The sequence below is a fragment of the Saccopteryx leptura genome, chromosome 4 (assembly GCF_036850995.1).
Source record: "Saccopteryx leptura isolate mSacLep1 chromosome 4, mSacLep1_pri_phased_curated, whole genome shotgun sequence".
In the NCBI taxonomy this organism is placed as follows: Eukaryota; Metazoa; Chordata; class Mammalia; order Chiroptera; family Emballonuridae; genus Saccopteryx; species Saccopteryx leptura.
Window position 1 is genome coordinate 150,859,335 of NC_089506.1, and position 15,763 is coordinate 150,875,097.

The window sequence follows — 15,763 nt, forward strand, 5'->3', positions numbered from 1 at the left end:
AATTGATGAACTTGTTGAAATTTTGGGGAGATTTGTCGGTCGCGCTCCTCACGGTGCCATTTCTCTGACATCACTCCAATATCTCAGATATTTTATTATTGAAAAATTATTCCAGGATTTTAGGACATTTGTCTAAACTTAAAAATATGAACGTAGAGGCTCAAATAATTATAGAACACACTCTATAGCAAGTGTTAGAACAAGCCATCTAACTTTTGAATATCCAAAAAGTTTTTGGTATTCAACATTTGCTTCTTCATAAAATTTTTTTAAAGTAGCAACACAAATGGTAAAATGACTAAAATGCAAATAAATTGTAGTTATTATTTGTTCTACATCAATTGGCATTCCACATGATGCTGTGCTGATTGCATCTGACAAAATATGTGCATTACAATATATTTTTAGTATTTTTTGGAGTAACTTGTAATTTTACATTCACATTGTTTACCCCTTTGCATCTTCACCCACCAAAATTTGTATTTGTAATATCAGCCGTTAGTGCAACAACTTTGGATTTCAATTTTTTTTTCAAATTGTTTTTTTTTTCTTTTTTCTTTTTTGTATTTTTCTGAAGCTAGAAACGGGGAGAGACAGTCAGACAGACTCCCGCATGCACCCAAGCGGGATCCACCCGGCATGCCCACCAGGGGCGACGCTCTGCCCACCAGGGGGCGATGCTCTGCCCCTCCGGGGCGTCGTTCTGTCATGACCAGAGCCACTCTAGCGCCTCGGGCAGAGGCCAAGGAGCCATCCCCAGAGCCCAGGCCATCTTTGCTCCAATGGAGCCTTGGCTGCGGGAGGGGAAGAGAGAGACAGAGAGGAAGGAGAGGGGGAGGGGTGGAGAAGCAGATGGGTGCTTCTCCTGTGTGTCCTGGCCGGGAATTGAACCCGGGACCTCTGCACGCCAGGCCGATGCTCTACCACTGAGCCAACCAGCCAGGGCCAAATTGTTTTTATTTATTACTCTGTATAGATCAGGGGTAGTCAATCTTTTTATACCTACCTCCCACTTTTGTATCTCTGTTAGTAGTAAAATTTTCTAACTGCCCACCGGTTCCACAGTAATGGTGATTTATAAAGTAGGGAATTAACTTTATAAAATTTATAAAGCACAGTTACATCAAGTTAAAGCATATAATAATAATTACTTACCAAGTACTTTATGTCGGATTTTTGCTAAGTTTGGCAGAATAAATCTTTATAAAACAACTTACTATAGTTAAATCTATCTTTTTATTTATACTTTGGTTGTTCTACTACCACCCACCATGAAAGCTGGAACACCCACTAGTGGGCGGTAGGGACCAGGTTGACTACCACTGGTTTAGAACGTTTGACAAAATTTCAGATATTTCGCCCTTAATGGATTCTAAATTAAAATTTTTTACTTGAATATCCTTGGTAACATTAAAATATCTTACTAATATTGGATACAATTTAATTTCATTATGATTTGATGCATCAGATAGAATCATTACAAATGCTGCAGTTTCCAAGTCCTCTGTATTTTGTCACAGTAACTTTTAAATACTGATTTCAAAATAGTCTCGCATTTTGTCCTGGCACATGAAAATTTTGCATTGTGAAACATTTTCAATAATTTAACTGTATAATCCATACTACAAAAACTTTGACTGTGAATTATGGTATGAAATGCAAAAGTTTTCTCCATTGCAGCCAACTGTTTTTTTATCTTTAGAATAATTTGAAGTTGTTTTTTTTTTTTTCTGGAGCTCGAAATGGGGAGAGACAGTCAGAGAGACTCCCACATGCGCCCGACCGGGATCCACCCGGTACGCCCACCAGGGGCGACGCTCTGCCCACCAGGGGGCGATGCTCTGCCCTTCTGGGGCGTCGCTCTGTTGCGACCTGAGCCACTCTAGCGCCTGGGGCAGAGGCCAAGGAGCCATCCCCAGGGCCCGGGCCATCTTTGCTCCAATGGAGCCTCGGCTGCAGGAGGGGAAGAGAGAGACAGAGAGAAAGGAGAGGGGGAGGGGTGGAGAAGCAGATGGGCGCTTCTCCTGTGTGCCCTGGCCGGGAATCAAACCCGGGACTTCTGCACGCCAGGCCGACGTTCTACCACTGAGCCAACCGGCCAGGGCCCGAATAATTTGAAGTTTTAAGAAAACTTGTTACATTATAACTGGAAGCTGATGCAGCTAATGATTCCTTATCTTTGTTGGTGGTCAAGTGTTTCATTATTGGTGCTCTGCCCCCAACTACAATACAAAATTCTCCACTGCAAATATTTCAGAAAACAACAGTATCGCTCTTTGATATGAGGAATGGTGTATGGCCAGGAGCCATGGCTGTCACTATCAAAGCAGCTGCCTGGCCCATGCAGGTTCCCATTGGATTCGGGCAGATGTTAAAGAAACGGCGGAGTCGGAGGATGGTGGGCCATCCTATTTATTGGTGTCTCACCAAGACAGGCAAACCACAAAAGAAGACAAGGGAAAAGCAGAAAACCAGCTCTTCCCATGAAGGGCAAGGGATCAGGGAAGCCCCTGCAATCGTGATAGCAGGAACTGTGTCAGCAAGCTCCTGGTCTTTCCCATTTTATAGTGTAGAAAACTGCCTGACCTGTGGTGGTGCAGTGGATAAAGCGTCGACCTGGACATGTTGAGGTCGCCGGTTCGAAACCCTGGGCTTCCCTGGTCAAGGCACGTATGGGAGTTGATGCTTCCAGCTCCTCCCCCCTTCTCTCTCTCTGTCTTTCTCTCCTCTCTCTCCCTCTCTGTCTCTCTCTCTCCTTCTCTCTCTCCTCTCTAAAAAAAAAAAAAAAAAAATGAATAAAAAAAAAATAGCCACTATAGTGTAGAAAACCAAAATCCCTTAATCCAATATACAAACAAGGAAGTCTCTGATACAAAGTCACTTATCCAAGGCATAATTGGATTCCTCACGAGAGTGCACCACCCAGATCATACAATCAGTGAAGGGTGTGGGGAAAAGCTTAGTCCTAAAACCAAACCTTAGGCTACAACGACCTGGCCTGCTTATAGCCTGTCCCCCACACCCAATATAAGTCACAAGCGAGCAAACATATATATCATATTTACAAACTTATTTGACCAACAAATGGAAATTCCTTTTTCAGTTTATCATTGAAATGGCATTTTCTCTTTTTTTATGTTTCCATCCCTTAAATGAAATTTTAAAATAAAAATAAAATATAGACCTACATGAATGATGCAAGCACAATAGAAACTGAAAATGTTACATCATGGTAGGCAAATTTTCCGGAAGCTAAATTAAGAAAACTAAATATCAAACAAAACCACTAATTTGGACTGATATTCAGGTATATTTATCATTTTCTAATTAAAAAACATCTGTTCTATGCAACTATTTAGTCAAAATGCATTATTAATAGATATGGTTTGAGGTTAGATTTCTACTTTAAAACTCGAAATTTTGGAAAATACTTGTAAATAAAATTATACATATTTGGAAATTATTAAATAGATAATGAATTAATAAAATGTGAATTGTGCTTACCTGTCTATGATCAAATATTCACTGAGAAAGAAATAATCATGAGGCTACTATGTTGTATGTGCCATGTTATATTTCAGTAAGAAGTACAGAAAGCCATTTGCGTGCTCAGTATATCACACGTTCTCTCAAGGTATCTTATGCAGAGCATACGTGTCTCGCCGCACTGTACTGATCCTTGATAAATCCTCATGTCAAATACAAATATATCACATCACATGCAATGGACCGACTCTGCATCGATTGAATATGGACATTTACACATTAGTCTTCCAATATCAAAAAGGAGTACATGTAAGAGGACACTTTTCTAGTGAGGACAGAACTTACAAAAGCAGGACTGCCCTCCCAAAAGGACGACAATTGGTCACCTTATCTTGTAAGGAGATTCTGTCCCTTGCTGACCTTAAAGAAGCAAGCAACCATTTTGGGGAAACTTACATGGCAGGAAACTGAGGCTCAGAGGTGGATTTAAGGGCAGGCACACCGGGCACTCACCCTGGGCTCCGACTTCTGAAGGGCCCCACAAAACCCCAAGTTTACACTTTTTTCTAATGACAAGGGCCCCAATATTTTCTTCTGCACCCAGGGCCTCAAACAATCTTAATCCATCTCTGTTGAGGCCTAAGTCTGATAGCTTGTTAAGTAATGAATGTTATCAATAACTATGTGAGCTTAAAAGGGGATTTGTTGGGCAGATAGAATATATTATGCTCACTTTGTAAAGATGGCGCTGCCCACATGGAAGCCCATCGTCCAGGTGATATTAATGTGTGTTGGGGGTGGGCTTTGGGCAGGCAGGATCCTTGTAGCCTGGGGCTTGGTTTTAGGACTAAGCCTCTCCCACCCTTTTTGATGTGGGGTGGTGTAATCCCATCATGTCTCAGATAAGTGACTTTGTATTAGAGACTTCCCTATTTTGTATATTAGATTAAAGGTTTTGATTTCTGCACTATAAAGTGGGGCAGACTGGGAGCTTGCTCTCTCTTGGTTCCTGAGATTAGCATTAGAGCAGAGAGCAGGTTGGAGAGCATAGTAAGGCCACGTGGAGGAGAGGAGAGGCAGCCAAGATGGTGGGATGCTGAAAGAGAAGCCAGTTATGCAGAATTTGTGGAGAGAGAAGGAGATGGGGAACAAAGGAAAATGAGGCTAGTGAACTAGAAACCTTTGATTCTAGGAAACTCAGATAAGTCAGTAGCTTTGTGAGCGCTGAATGAGTGGGTTTTGGAGTCCAGTGCATGTTTTTACTTGCCTGCCGGATGCAAGCTAAGATGAAAGATTATGGCCCACCAGTTCTCGGCTTCATTGTTTCTTTACCGACTGTCCAAATCCAATGCGAACCGGCATGGGCCAGGCTGCTGTGATGGTAGCAGTGGATACTGGCCATACATTTGGCATAGTCTATGCTGTGGCAGGATTCGATACAGATGAGTTATGGAGCCACCACCACCTTTGAGCAGTGGAGTAGAGCAGTGGTCCCCAACCTTTTATGGGCCATGGACCAGTTTAATGTCAGAAAATATTTTCACGGACCGGCCTTTAGGGTGGGATGGATAAGTGTATCATGTGACCAAGACAAACGTCAAGAGTGAGTCTTAGACGATGTAACAGAGGGAATCTGGTCATTGTAAGGTTGGTGGATAGTGGGAAAGGTCAGACCTGCGAACTTTGGCTAGGACCGCCCACAACCAAGCGCGCCAAAAAAACTTCCCTGAAGCCGTTTGGAAAACAGCAACCATCTGCCAGCCAGTGAGATTTCACCACGTCATATTAGCTTGACCACCCTAGGGACCCTTTAAATATCTCCCACACGGGTCACCACTTGCGACTTCCTTGGCCTCCATCTTTCCTCAGAGCCAGGGAACCTCGCTGGGCGGGATGCACTCTGTACTCAATAAAACCTTTTATTATTTCACACTTTGTGGCTCTGGCCCCCTTCCTTCCTTCTTGGCAGGGAAAATACCTTACATTTTGGTGCCAAAAACCCGGGAGGAGTTAGAAGTCTGCAAGGACTGCTCCTCTCCCCTTCCCTCCGAGAAAGAAACAGGATCTCTGACCTTCCACCCACTTTGGTGCACGGTGTGGTAAGTCCCCTGCCTCTAGCCTTCCCCTCAGTTCTTTCCACCGAGACTCCCAGTCCGAACCGTAGCTACGTCAGGGAAGTCTTTTCCGTTCCACGTGAGTGTGCTTGTGGAGATGTCTGGAGCACATCTACTTTACCTTTTCCGTCTGTGGCCAGACCTTGAATTTTAGGATGCTGATACTCAAATCTGACCACTCCGAGGACTGAGGGTGGCTGTGGAGGCACAGGAATCTCCCTCCCTAAAGAAGGAGAAACTGTTCTTCTTCTCTGCTGTGGCCAGGCCACAGAACCTACTGAATTAGCCTCCTGAAGGGACTTTCGGTGTTAACACCCTCACCAATTTAACTATCGCCAAAAAAGCTGGGAACTGATTGGAGATCTCTTACATTCACGGCTTCTAGTTATTTGTGCACCTGTCCTTAATCTCTGTGCCACCTGTTCAACTGCACAGGCCCTTTTCTGGGCAGAGAAACATCAACTAAATCCTCCACTCCTAATCTTTTCTTCTCCATAGACTCCCAACTCTCTCCCCCTCCTGCCTGACCCCTGGGGGCACCCCTCTCTCGGGACTTTTCTCTGGTCCCTCTGTGGACCTCTTTTGTGCTCTGATCTCTTCCCTCCGAGAGCCCCCTCCCCTCCCTTCGCAAAATCCTGTTTCTTATCCACCACTACTATTCTCTTTCTCCTCCCCTGCTGGCCAGGGGCCCCTCCCTTGTTCAATGTGTTCTTAAACCCCTCCTCCGTCAGGCCATTCTCAGCCTGGCGTTGGCTCTTACACCAGTTTTCAGGACGTCCAACCCCAATTTTCTTGCAGGAAGTTCCTGCCATGTCCTTCCTTTGGCTCCAGCGTTTCCTGTGGGATCTGGGTGTCGGGCTCTGCATGAGCCCCCCTCCTTTTTCCCAACCTTCAAACCCCTATCTGGAACCTGTGAACATGGCATTTAAAGTTTTTAATGGTCCCAACTAGTAGAAACAGGCCAAGGCTGTTCGCCAGGCCCACATGCAGCAGAAGGTAACGCTCCAAACCCCAGCTCTTGTGGCAACCATGAGACCAGTAGAACAACGGAGGCAAGGCACAGAAAGTGCCGACCCAAATCCAAGCCACAAAGAGAAATCCCACCAGTAGCTTGCTTTAAGTGTGGCAAGCAGGGTCACTAGTTCCGTCAGGGCCCCTGCCCATGGCTGCCCACTGAGCCCTGCCCTGACTGCAAGCAGCCCGGTCACTGGTGGAGTGATTGCCCCTTTGGGCAACAAGTTTTTCCTCAGCGCCTCTATGTGGAGGACAAGCCGCCTGAATGGGAAGGCCAATCCAGTCAGGTGGGCACATCGCTCAAACTCCTAGGACACGGCCTGGACTCGGAGAACCCAGGGTATGCTGCAACTAGTGGGTAAGTCCATCTCATTTCTTGTGGACACGGGGGCTACCTTCTCTGTTTTGCCATCACACTCTGGACCTCTAGTTCCCTCACGGGTCTCGGTTATGGGAATGGATGGGACCCCTTCCCTTCCCCTTTTTACGCCACTGCTGACATGCAGTTTTGCCTCAAGCTTGCCTCCTTACAGGACCACTGGCAGTCAGAACTACTGGACTCCCATCCATCTCCAGCTCACCAAAAGGCTGGACCCTGCAAATCCCCCTATTACTCTTCTTTTTTTAAAATCCTTACAGGACCACATCCTCAAAGTTTCTCCAGTCACAGCCAAACAGATGTTCCTCCTGACACCCCTCAAAGCCACTACCTTCTGATCTCCCCCTCCCCATGATGCCCCTAATCAGCAGGAAGTAGCCAGATGAATAAACAGCACCCCTTTTCTATTTAACACAAAAGGTCAGAATGTAAGGTTGGTGGATAATGGGAAAGGTCAGACCTGCGAACTTTGGGTAGGACCACCCACAACCAAGCACACCAAAAGAAACTTCCCTGGAGCCCTTTGGAAAACAGCGACCGTCTGCCAGCCAGTGAGATTTCACGTCATATTAGCTCGACCACCCAAGGGACCCTTTAAATATCTCCCACATGGGTCACCACTTGCGACTTCCTTGGCCTCCATCTTTCCTTGGAGCCAGGGAACCTCGCCGGGCGGGATGCATGCTCTGTACTCAATAAAGCCTTTTGCTATTCCACACTTTGTGGCTCCAGCCCCTTCCTTCTTTCTCGGCGGGGAAAAATACCTTACAGTCATTTTTAAAAAATAAAACATCGTTCAGACTTAATGTAAAGCCAGTGGCCGTGGCCACCATCATAGCCGCCTGGCCCATGCAGGTTCTCATTGGATTCGGATAATCGGTAAAGAAACAACGGAGCCAAAAACTGGGGGGCCATCATCTTTAATCCTAGCTTGCACCCAGCGGGCAAGTAAAAACACACACTGGGTTCCAAAACACACTCACATTCAGTGCTCACAAAGCTATTGACTTATCCAACTTTCCTAGAATCAAAGGTTTCTAGCTCACCAGACTTATTCACCTCTGTTCCCCATCTCCTTCCTTCTCCCTGCACAAACTCTGTACAAACTGGCTTCTCACTTAACACTCCACCATCTTGGCTGCTTCTCCTGGCCTCCTCCATGTGGCCTTTCTCTGCTCTCCTCTCTGCTCTCTCCTCTAATGATAATCTCAGGAACCAAGAGAGCAAGCTCCCATTCTGCCCCTATTTTAAAGTGTAGAAATCAAAACCTTTAATCCAATATACAAAATAGGTAAGTCTCTAATACAAAGTCACTTATCTGAGGCATGATGGGATTGCATCACCCCACATCAAAAAGGGTGGGAAAGGCTTAGTCCTAAAACCAAGCCCCAGGCTACAAGGATCCTGCCTGCCCACAGCCCACCCCCAACACACATTAATATCACCTGGCGACAGGCTTCCATGTGGACAGCGCTATCTTTAACAAAGTGAACATAATATATTTTATCTGCCCAACACTTAAATATAAATAAAACGGAAATAATGTAAGTTATTTATTCTTTCTCTGCGGACTGGTACCAAATGTCCATGGACTGGTAATGGTCTGTGGCCCAGGGGTTGGGGACCACTGGAGTAGAGGACTGGCTGCTGTTATGGTTCCCCATGGCTGTCCTTTTGGGGGCCATAGGCTGGCTGACTTTTACAGCCATGCATGAGGAAATGGAGAGCTCTGTGGAAGAGGCTGCCCAGGACCTGCAAACCGAGCAGTGGAAGGAGCTGGAGCAAACATGGGAGAAAGAGATGCCGACCCTGGAGCTGGAGGGAGCACTGGAGAAGGAGGCCGACCTGGTTCGCAAGATTTGCTTGGAAATGGAGCAGTTGACAGAGGAGGAATCACAGCTTCGTGAGTTGCAGATTGCCCTGGACGTTGTGGAGATTTCCAAGAGCCAGTTGTGGCAGAAGGCCGGGGCCGGGGCCGGGGGTGGGGCTGGGGTGGCAAGGCCCGCGGTAGCAGCCCAGGGCTCAAGGCCGGCAGTGGGAGCTGGTGTTTCCAGCTCCTATCCGGAAGATAAGGAGAATTGGGCCGGAGTTGCGATTTGCAGACTCCAGAAGGTAAATGGTGGCAGCTGCGGCAGGAGGATGAACGGACATCCCTAGAAGCAGGCTTGCATCGCTGAGTGGCCGCTGGAACGTCAGGGAGTGCCTGCTAAGCCGCTGGTGGGCTCACTGACATTTTGGGACATATGGGTGGATGTCATCATGCTCTCTGGAGCAGAGATGGAAATGCTGACTGCCATTGCCACGTGCTCCTCCTTGGGACAGTGTAAGACCTGCCAGGAGGGCAGGGATGAGGGGGGTGACTGAGGCCCCATGTGCATGGACTGACTCCTGGGCTATGACCGAAGTGGGCACTGGCTCCTTTGTTGAATAGACTTACAGATTTTGGACAATGTGAAATATCCTGATGGGGTGGGGCGGCTTTGTTGGAGGCCCTTCTCCTGCCCCAAGAAGCTTTTCCCATGGCTAGAAAGAAGGCCGAGGACATTTTGCGCTTTCGGCAAAGTGCTCAGAGACTGGTGAAGTGTACCTCTGTAATTGTTGAAATTCATGTTGTAATTTGTGTAATGTGCCTTATTTCCTTGCACAGGGATGCCAGTGGTGTAGATTGTGGGTAGTAAAGTGAGCATAGGGGTGGATTGTTGGGCAGATAAAATATATTATGCTCACTTTGTTAAAGATGGTGCTGCCCACATGGAATCGCCCAGGTGATATTAATGTGTGTTGGGGGCGGGCTGTGGGCAGGCAGGATCCTTGTAGCCTGGGGCTTGGTTTTAGGATTAAGCCTTTCCCACCCTTTTTGATGTGGGGTGGTGCAATCTCATCATGCCTCAGATAAGTGACTTTGTATTAGAGCAGTCGTCCCCAAACTTTTTACACACGGGGCCAGATCACTGTCCCTCAGACCGTTGGAGGGCCGGACTATAAAAAAACTATGAACAAATCTTTATGCACACTGCACATATCTTATTTTAAAGTAAAAAAATAAAACGGGAACAAATACAATATTTAAAATAAAGAACAAGTAAATTTAAATCAACAAACTGACCAGTATTTCAATGGGAACTATGTTCCTCTCACTGACCACCAATGAAAGAGGTGCCCCTTCTGGAAGTGCGGCGGGGGCTGGATAAATGGCCTCGGGGGCCTCATGCGGCCCGCGGGCCGTAGTTTGGGGACCCCTGTATTAAAGACTTCCCTATTCTGTATATTGGATTAAAGGTTTTGATTTCTGCATTATAAAGTGGGGCAGACTAGGAGCTTGCTCTCTCTTGGTTTCTGAGATTAGCATTAGAGCAGAGCAGGTTGGAGAGCAGAGAAAGGCCATGTGAAGGAGAGGAGAAGCAGCCAAGATGGCAGTATGCTGAAGGAGAAGCCAGTTTGTGCAGAGTTTGTGTAGACAGAAGGAGATGGGGAACAAAGGAGAATAAGGCAGTGAGCTAGAAACCTTTGATTCTAGGAAACTCGGATAAGTCAGTAGCTTTGTGAGCGCTGAAGGAGTGGGTTTTAGAGCCCAGTGTGTGTTTTTTACTTGCCCGCTGGGTGCGAGCTAGGATTAAAAGTAATAGCCCACCAGTTTGTGTTTCTGTTGTTTCATTACCGTTTGTCCAAATCCAATGCGAACCTACATGGGCCAGGCGGCCCCGGCTACTGGCTTTACAGGATTCTTCCCCAATTGAGCCTGAGATGACTGCAAGGCTTGGCTGACACCTTTCTTGTAATCTTGTGAAATCCCAAGCAGAAAGCCCAGCTAACCTATGCCCAGATACATGACACACAGTGACTATGAGGTAATAAGTAGATGTTTTTTTTTAAGCTGCCAAATCTGAAAATATTGTTATGCAACAGTAACAAATACAGACCTTGTAGGCATGTACAATATTTTGAGGGAAAACATTTTTACAATGTTTTGCATTCTTTAAATTCTAGAGACAAGAGTTTACTGCTTTACTGATGGTGCTGTTGAAAACATTTCTCAAAGGAAAAGCAGATAATTTTTTATTGTTATGTGGAATATGCTGGTCGCATAGTTCCCTATTAAAAGTTTTGGGGTTTTTTTTTGTATTTTTCTGAATTTGGAAATGGGGAGGCAGTCAGACAGACTCCCGCATGCACCCGACCGGGATCCACCCGGCACGCTCACCAGGGGGCGATGCTCTGCCCATCTGGGGAGTTGCTCTGTTGCAACCAGAGTCATTCTAGCGCCTGAGGCAGAGGCCATGGAGCCATCCCTAGTGCCCGGGCCATCTTTGCTCCAGTGGAGCCTTGCTGCAGGAGGGGACGAGAGAGACAGAGAGGAAGGAGAAGGGGAGGGGTGGAGAAGCAGATGGGGGCTTCTCCTGTGTGCCCTGGCTGGGAATCGAACCCGGGACTCCTGCACTCTGGGCCGACACTCTACCACTGAGCCAACCAGCCAGGGCCTCCCTATTAAAATTTAAGAGTCTTCAGGCATCATATTAGGAATGTTCATTTATGGGGATTTCATCCACAGCAGTTTTTCTTTTTTAGTTGTGGTAAAAACATAAAATCTTAACCATTTTTAAGTGTATAGTTCAGTAGTGTTAAGTATATTCACATTGTTGTGAAATAATCTCCAGAACTTCTTCATAAAAATGAAAGTCTATATCCTTTAAACTACGTTTTCCCTCACTTTAGACCCAAGTAACCCCCATTTTACTTTGTTTCTCTGAATTTGACTACATCAGATACCTCAATAAGTAGAATCATACACAATTTTTCTTTTTCATGACAGTTTTCACTTAGCATAATGTCCTCAAAGTTCATTATGTTGTAGCATGTGACTGGATTTTTTTCTTTTAAGGCTGAATGCAGCTTTTTAATATTTGTTTATTATGAAGTATTTTAAGTATGATGAAAAGCATAAAAAATCTTAAAGTTTTTTTGTAGTAAGATATTCTAATTACACATGACCTGAAGTTCTCTTTGACTCACAATTAATGAACTGAAATAATAGTACATTTGAGTAAGAACATATTAGTAGACAAAACAGGTGATTTGTTTTTCTTTTTTCTTGTTTGGTAGAGATGGTAAAAATGTAAAATTAATTAATACTGTGTCCACATAGTAACTGCTAAACCAATAGTAAAACAGATACCTTTTTATAATTACAAAAATACAGTTAACAAAACAGTGAGAAAGATAATATTTTTGTAGTAAGCATATGGAGAGTTATGAAGTATTCATTTCTGTTAAAATAAATAAATGCCCAATAATTGTGAGATAGGAAACCATTTTGAAATATCAATTCTTATACTTTAAGAAAATATTAAGTATAAAGTCAAAATGATCTGATAAATCAGTGACTTATCACTTAGCATTTCTAGTTATAAATTTTACTACACCATGGCTGAGCAAGTATGGGAGAGAATTCAGCTGTAAGCTCTTCTTTCTTTTCTACTTTCCTTCCAACTCATCCCATTCTCCTTTTACTATATTTCTTTAGAAAGGAAGTCATAGAAGATTTTTTTCTAGAACTAAATCACTTCCAGGATTAGTACAGAAAATATAGATTTAATTTATAATAGTGTTAAAAGATGATCTTTAGTTATTTTCCAAGATAAAAGAACCCAAATATGGAATCCTATAACTTTATAAGATTATTTAATTTAGGTTATTGATCTATTTATTTTTATTTTGCCTTTCTATTTTAGTGTCTATCCTAATAAAACATAGTTATGCAGATTTAATAAATAGACCATCACTAAGCTGAAGGAATAGTTAACTGTTGCCTTATGTTGTTATAGAACTTCTTGTAGGAAAGATTAGATGGAAAGTTCATTTCTCATAAAAGTTTCTAATAATTTTTTAAATGATCTACATTAAGTTTTTAGATTTCAACCATGTCATAAAACACTTGGTTTATGATTATACAGGGTAGGGCAAAAGTAGGTTTATAGTTGTGAGTATGCAAAAGTTTATTCTTGTATTTTTACCTATTACTATATTTTCCATACTAACATCTATAAACCTACTTTTGCCCCACCTGTACTAACCAATTAAAGTAAATTCTTTAAAAATAAAATGTATTACCTGTCAGGCAGCTGCCATTTACGTGTTTTTGTGAAAAGAAATAATGCAAGAGATTTTCTAAGGTGGCCTCCTATGCATGCCAAGTGTTTTTGCTCTTTGAAGCATACTTAATAGCTTTCCTTTGGTATCATGAGGCCTATATGTATTTTATAAATATCACAGAACATGAGAACGTGAACAATCTGAGAACATCAGAAACTATGCTATTCAGTGTCATATGGTCTAAAATAGCTCATGCTGTGAAGCTTCTCCCAGATGTCCTGCAGATTGCTCACTAGCCAAAATGTCCTCATTGTCTTTTTTCAACGGCATTCAAACATCTGTGTTTATTAATTGACGACTAGATGAATGACTTTGTAGCAGGTATTTGGGGAGCTTTTTGTTATAAAAGAAGACTTCATGTTATACTGTAAGGCCTTTAAAGTTTTTATAATCTATAACAAGGCACTGACAGGAAGGTTAGAACACATTCATTTCCTTAGTGTGTGTAACAGAATGAAACTAAGAGAAGTAACAAACGATAGATAATGAGCTGTAAAGTAGATTGCTGAAGTCAGTTTTGAACATAAATTTTGTAAGAAAAATGGTTTCTGGTTGGGAAAAATGGCAAGTGTGTGGCTTGAGCCAAGAGGATGGCTGGCTGTTGCCTAAACATGGAGCCATTGGGTATAGGATCTGAAAACATATGATTGAAACTTGTGTTTAAGAAACTATTATATGCAGAGATCTAAATAATGCTAGACTTCAGGAAAGTGATTTTTGAGGCTATGATTAAGATAAATTGGATGAAGAAGAGGCTATAGGAGAGAAGGCTGGTAAGACCTGGACTTGGGATGTAGCTATGAAATGAGATTGAAATTTTCAGATGACTCTTAGGAGGCCATATGACTCATTCAACTTAACATCCAAATGTTGTATTTAAAAATCCGTAGGGGAAAGATTCCCAAATATTTGCCTGTTGTCATAGATACTTCAAGACTGGAGGAAGAAAAATAATTCAAAGGGAACACGAGATGGCAGCAGTTATATCACCTAAAGAGAAAGATTGGGGAAAGAAAAACGTGAAATTATTTTTAAAATAAAGAATATATAGTACTTTATCCTTTATGTGCTGTAGTTTTTCAGTTCAGAGATTACTTATTATTGGTTTCATGCTTCACAGTACAGCTGAGGTTCCTATGGACTGTAGTAAAAACCCTACTCCATTATATGTGATTATTTCCTAAAATATAGCTGTTGCTGTTTTCTGCAGATTACTCTTCCTCTGTGTTATCTGAGGCAGAAGGGTTCTGGATGTTGCAAATTCGTTTTAAATGTTCCAACATTGCTTTTTCTTCCTCTTCTAGTCTTTCATCCTTCTTCATTTCCCACCTAAAAGAAAAATCACATCTTAATATTTTTGTAACTTCCAAACTACAGTCAACACTCAGTTATTCAAGACTTGAATATGTGTATCCCCTGGTTTATTGAGGCATCTGTTTCTCCTTGTTTATCCTTTTACTAACTACCTCTTGGGTAACACAATTCAATTGGCATTGCTTCTGCAAGTGAGCCAGGAGAATGGGAGAGGGAAATAGTCAAACCAATTCTACTCCAGGGTAAAATTTTAAAGTATTGTTTTAAATGAGGTTTCTGTATTTCTAAATTAAAAAAAAAAAATATATATATATGGTTTACCAGGATATACATGCATATAAATGAATTCTAGAATTAGAAATTAATATACACAAATTTTTCATAGTATTTTTCCATCACTGATCAACCTATCAGTGGATTTAAGTTGCAAAGAGGTTTATCAGGAAGACTTCAGCAGCAACAATATACCATAAGCTAAATTGAATATACCTTAAAAGCAAGTCAATCTATTCCTAGAACTAAGATCAAATTTGAAGTAATCAAGTTAAATCACCTAAAAAAAATTAGCAAACTATTAGCAAGGTTTCACAAAGCATTTGCTAAAAGGAATAAAAAAAAGAAAGAAAAATATGAAAGATTTTCTAATTCTGTGTGATTAAGAAATAATAGGATAAAATGTAGGAGTATGGAACTAAGTATATATATAATCTTACAAAGTAAATACTATCACAATAACCCAACATGGTTAATCCTTTCTTCCCCTCCTTCCTCTCTCATATATGCCACCTTCCCAGGACTGGTCAGGGCATACTTAACCCAGCACTCCAACAAGGAATCATCTGCATATATATATTTCCTTTTTCTTTTCCTCTTATTTCTACATAAGCCATCCACCATGATACACTGGCACAAAAGGATTATAAAGCCAATATTGATACATCCTAAGAGACCTTCTGCTATAAGGTCTTCAAAAGAACAGGATTTTTTTTTTATTAAATATATTGGGGTGACATTGGTTAATAACTCACTTTATTTGTAAAGCTTTTATTTATTCATTTTAGAGGGGAGAGAAGAGAGAAAGAAATTGAAGGGGGGAGCAGGAAGCATCAACTCCCATATGTGCCTTGACTAGGTGAGCCCAGGGTTTCCAACCTTCCATCCGGCGACCCAGTGTTCCAGATCATCACTTGGTGCACTGTGCCACGACAGGTCAGGCATGGTTAATGACTGTCAAATGCACTGTTCTATTATACATCATCTGTATATTGATTGCATTGTGCACTCACCATCCATAGTCTTGTCACCC

General features: G+C 42.7%; 1 protein-coding gene and 1 non-coding gene across 2 annotated transcripts in view; both read right to left on the minus strand.

The window, feature by feature from the left end:
- Positions 1–11,176: 11,176 nt before the first annotated feature.
- The window catches only part of KIAA0825 (KIAA0825 ortholog), a 525,573-nt gene continuing 520,986 nt past the window's right edge, over positions 11,177–15,763 (minus strand). Inside the window, exon 21 of the mRNA XM_066381842.1 lies at positions 11,177–14,472. Within this exon, the coding sequence (XP_066237939.1) occupies positions 14,355–14,472 (118 nt within the window). The 3' untranslated portion in view covers positions 11,177–14,354. The remainder of the gene's footprint in view (positions 14,473–15,763) is intronic.
- Positions 11,396–11,471, minus strand: TRNAS-AGA (transfer RNA serine (anticodon AGA)). The gene has a single exon. It is a non-coding gene; the product is annotated as a tRNA-Ser (tRNA).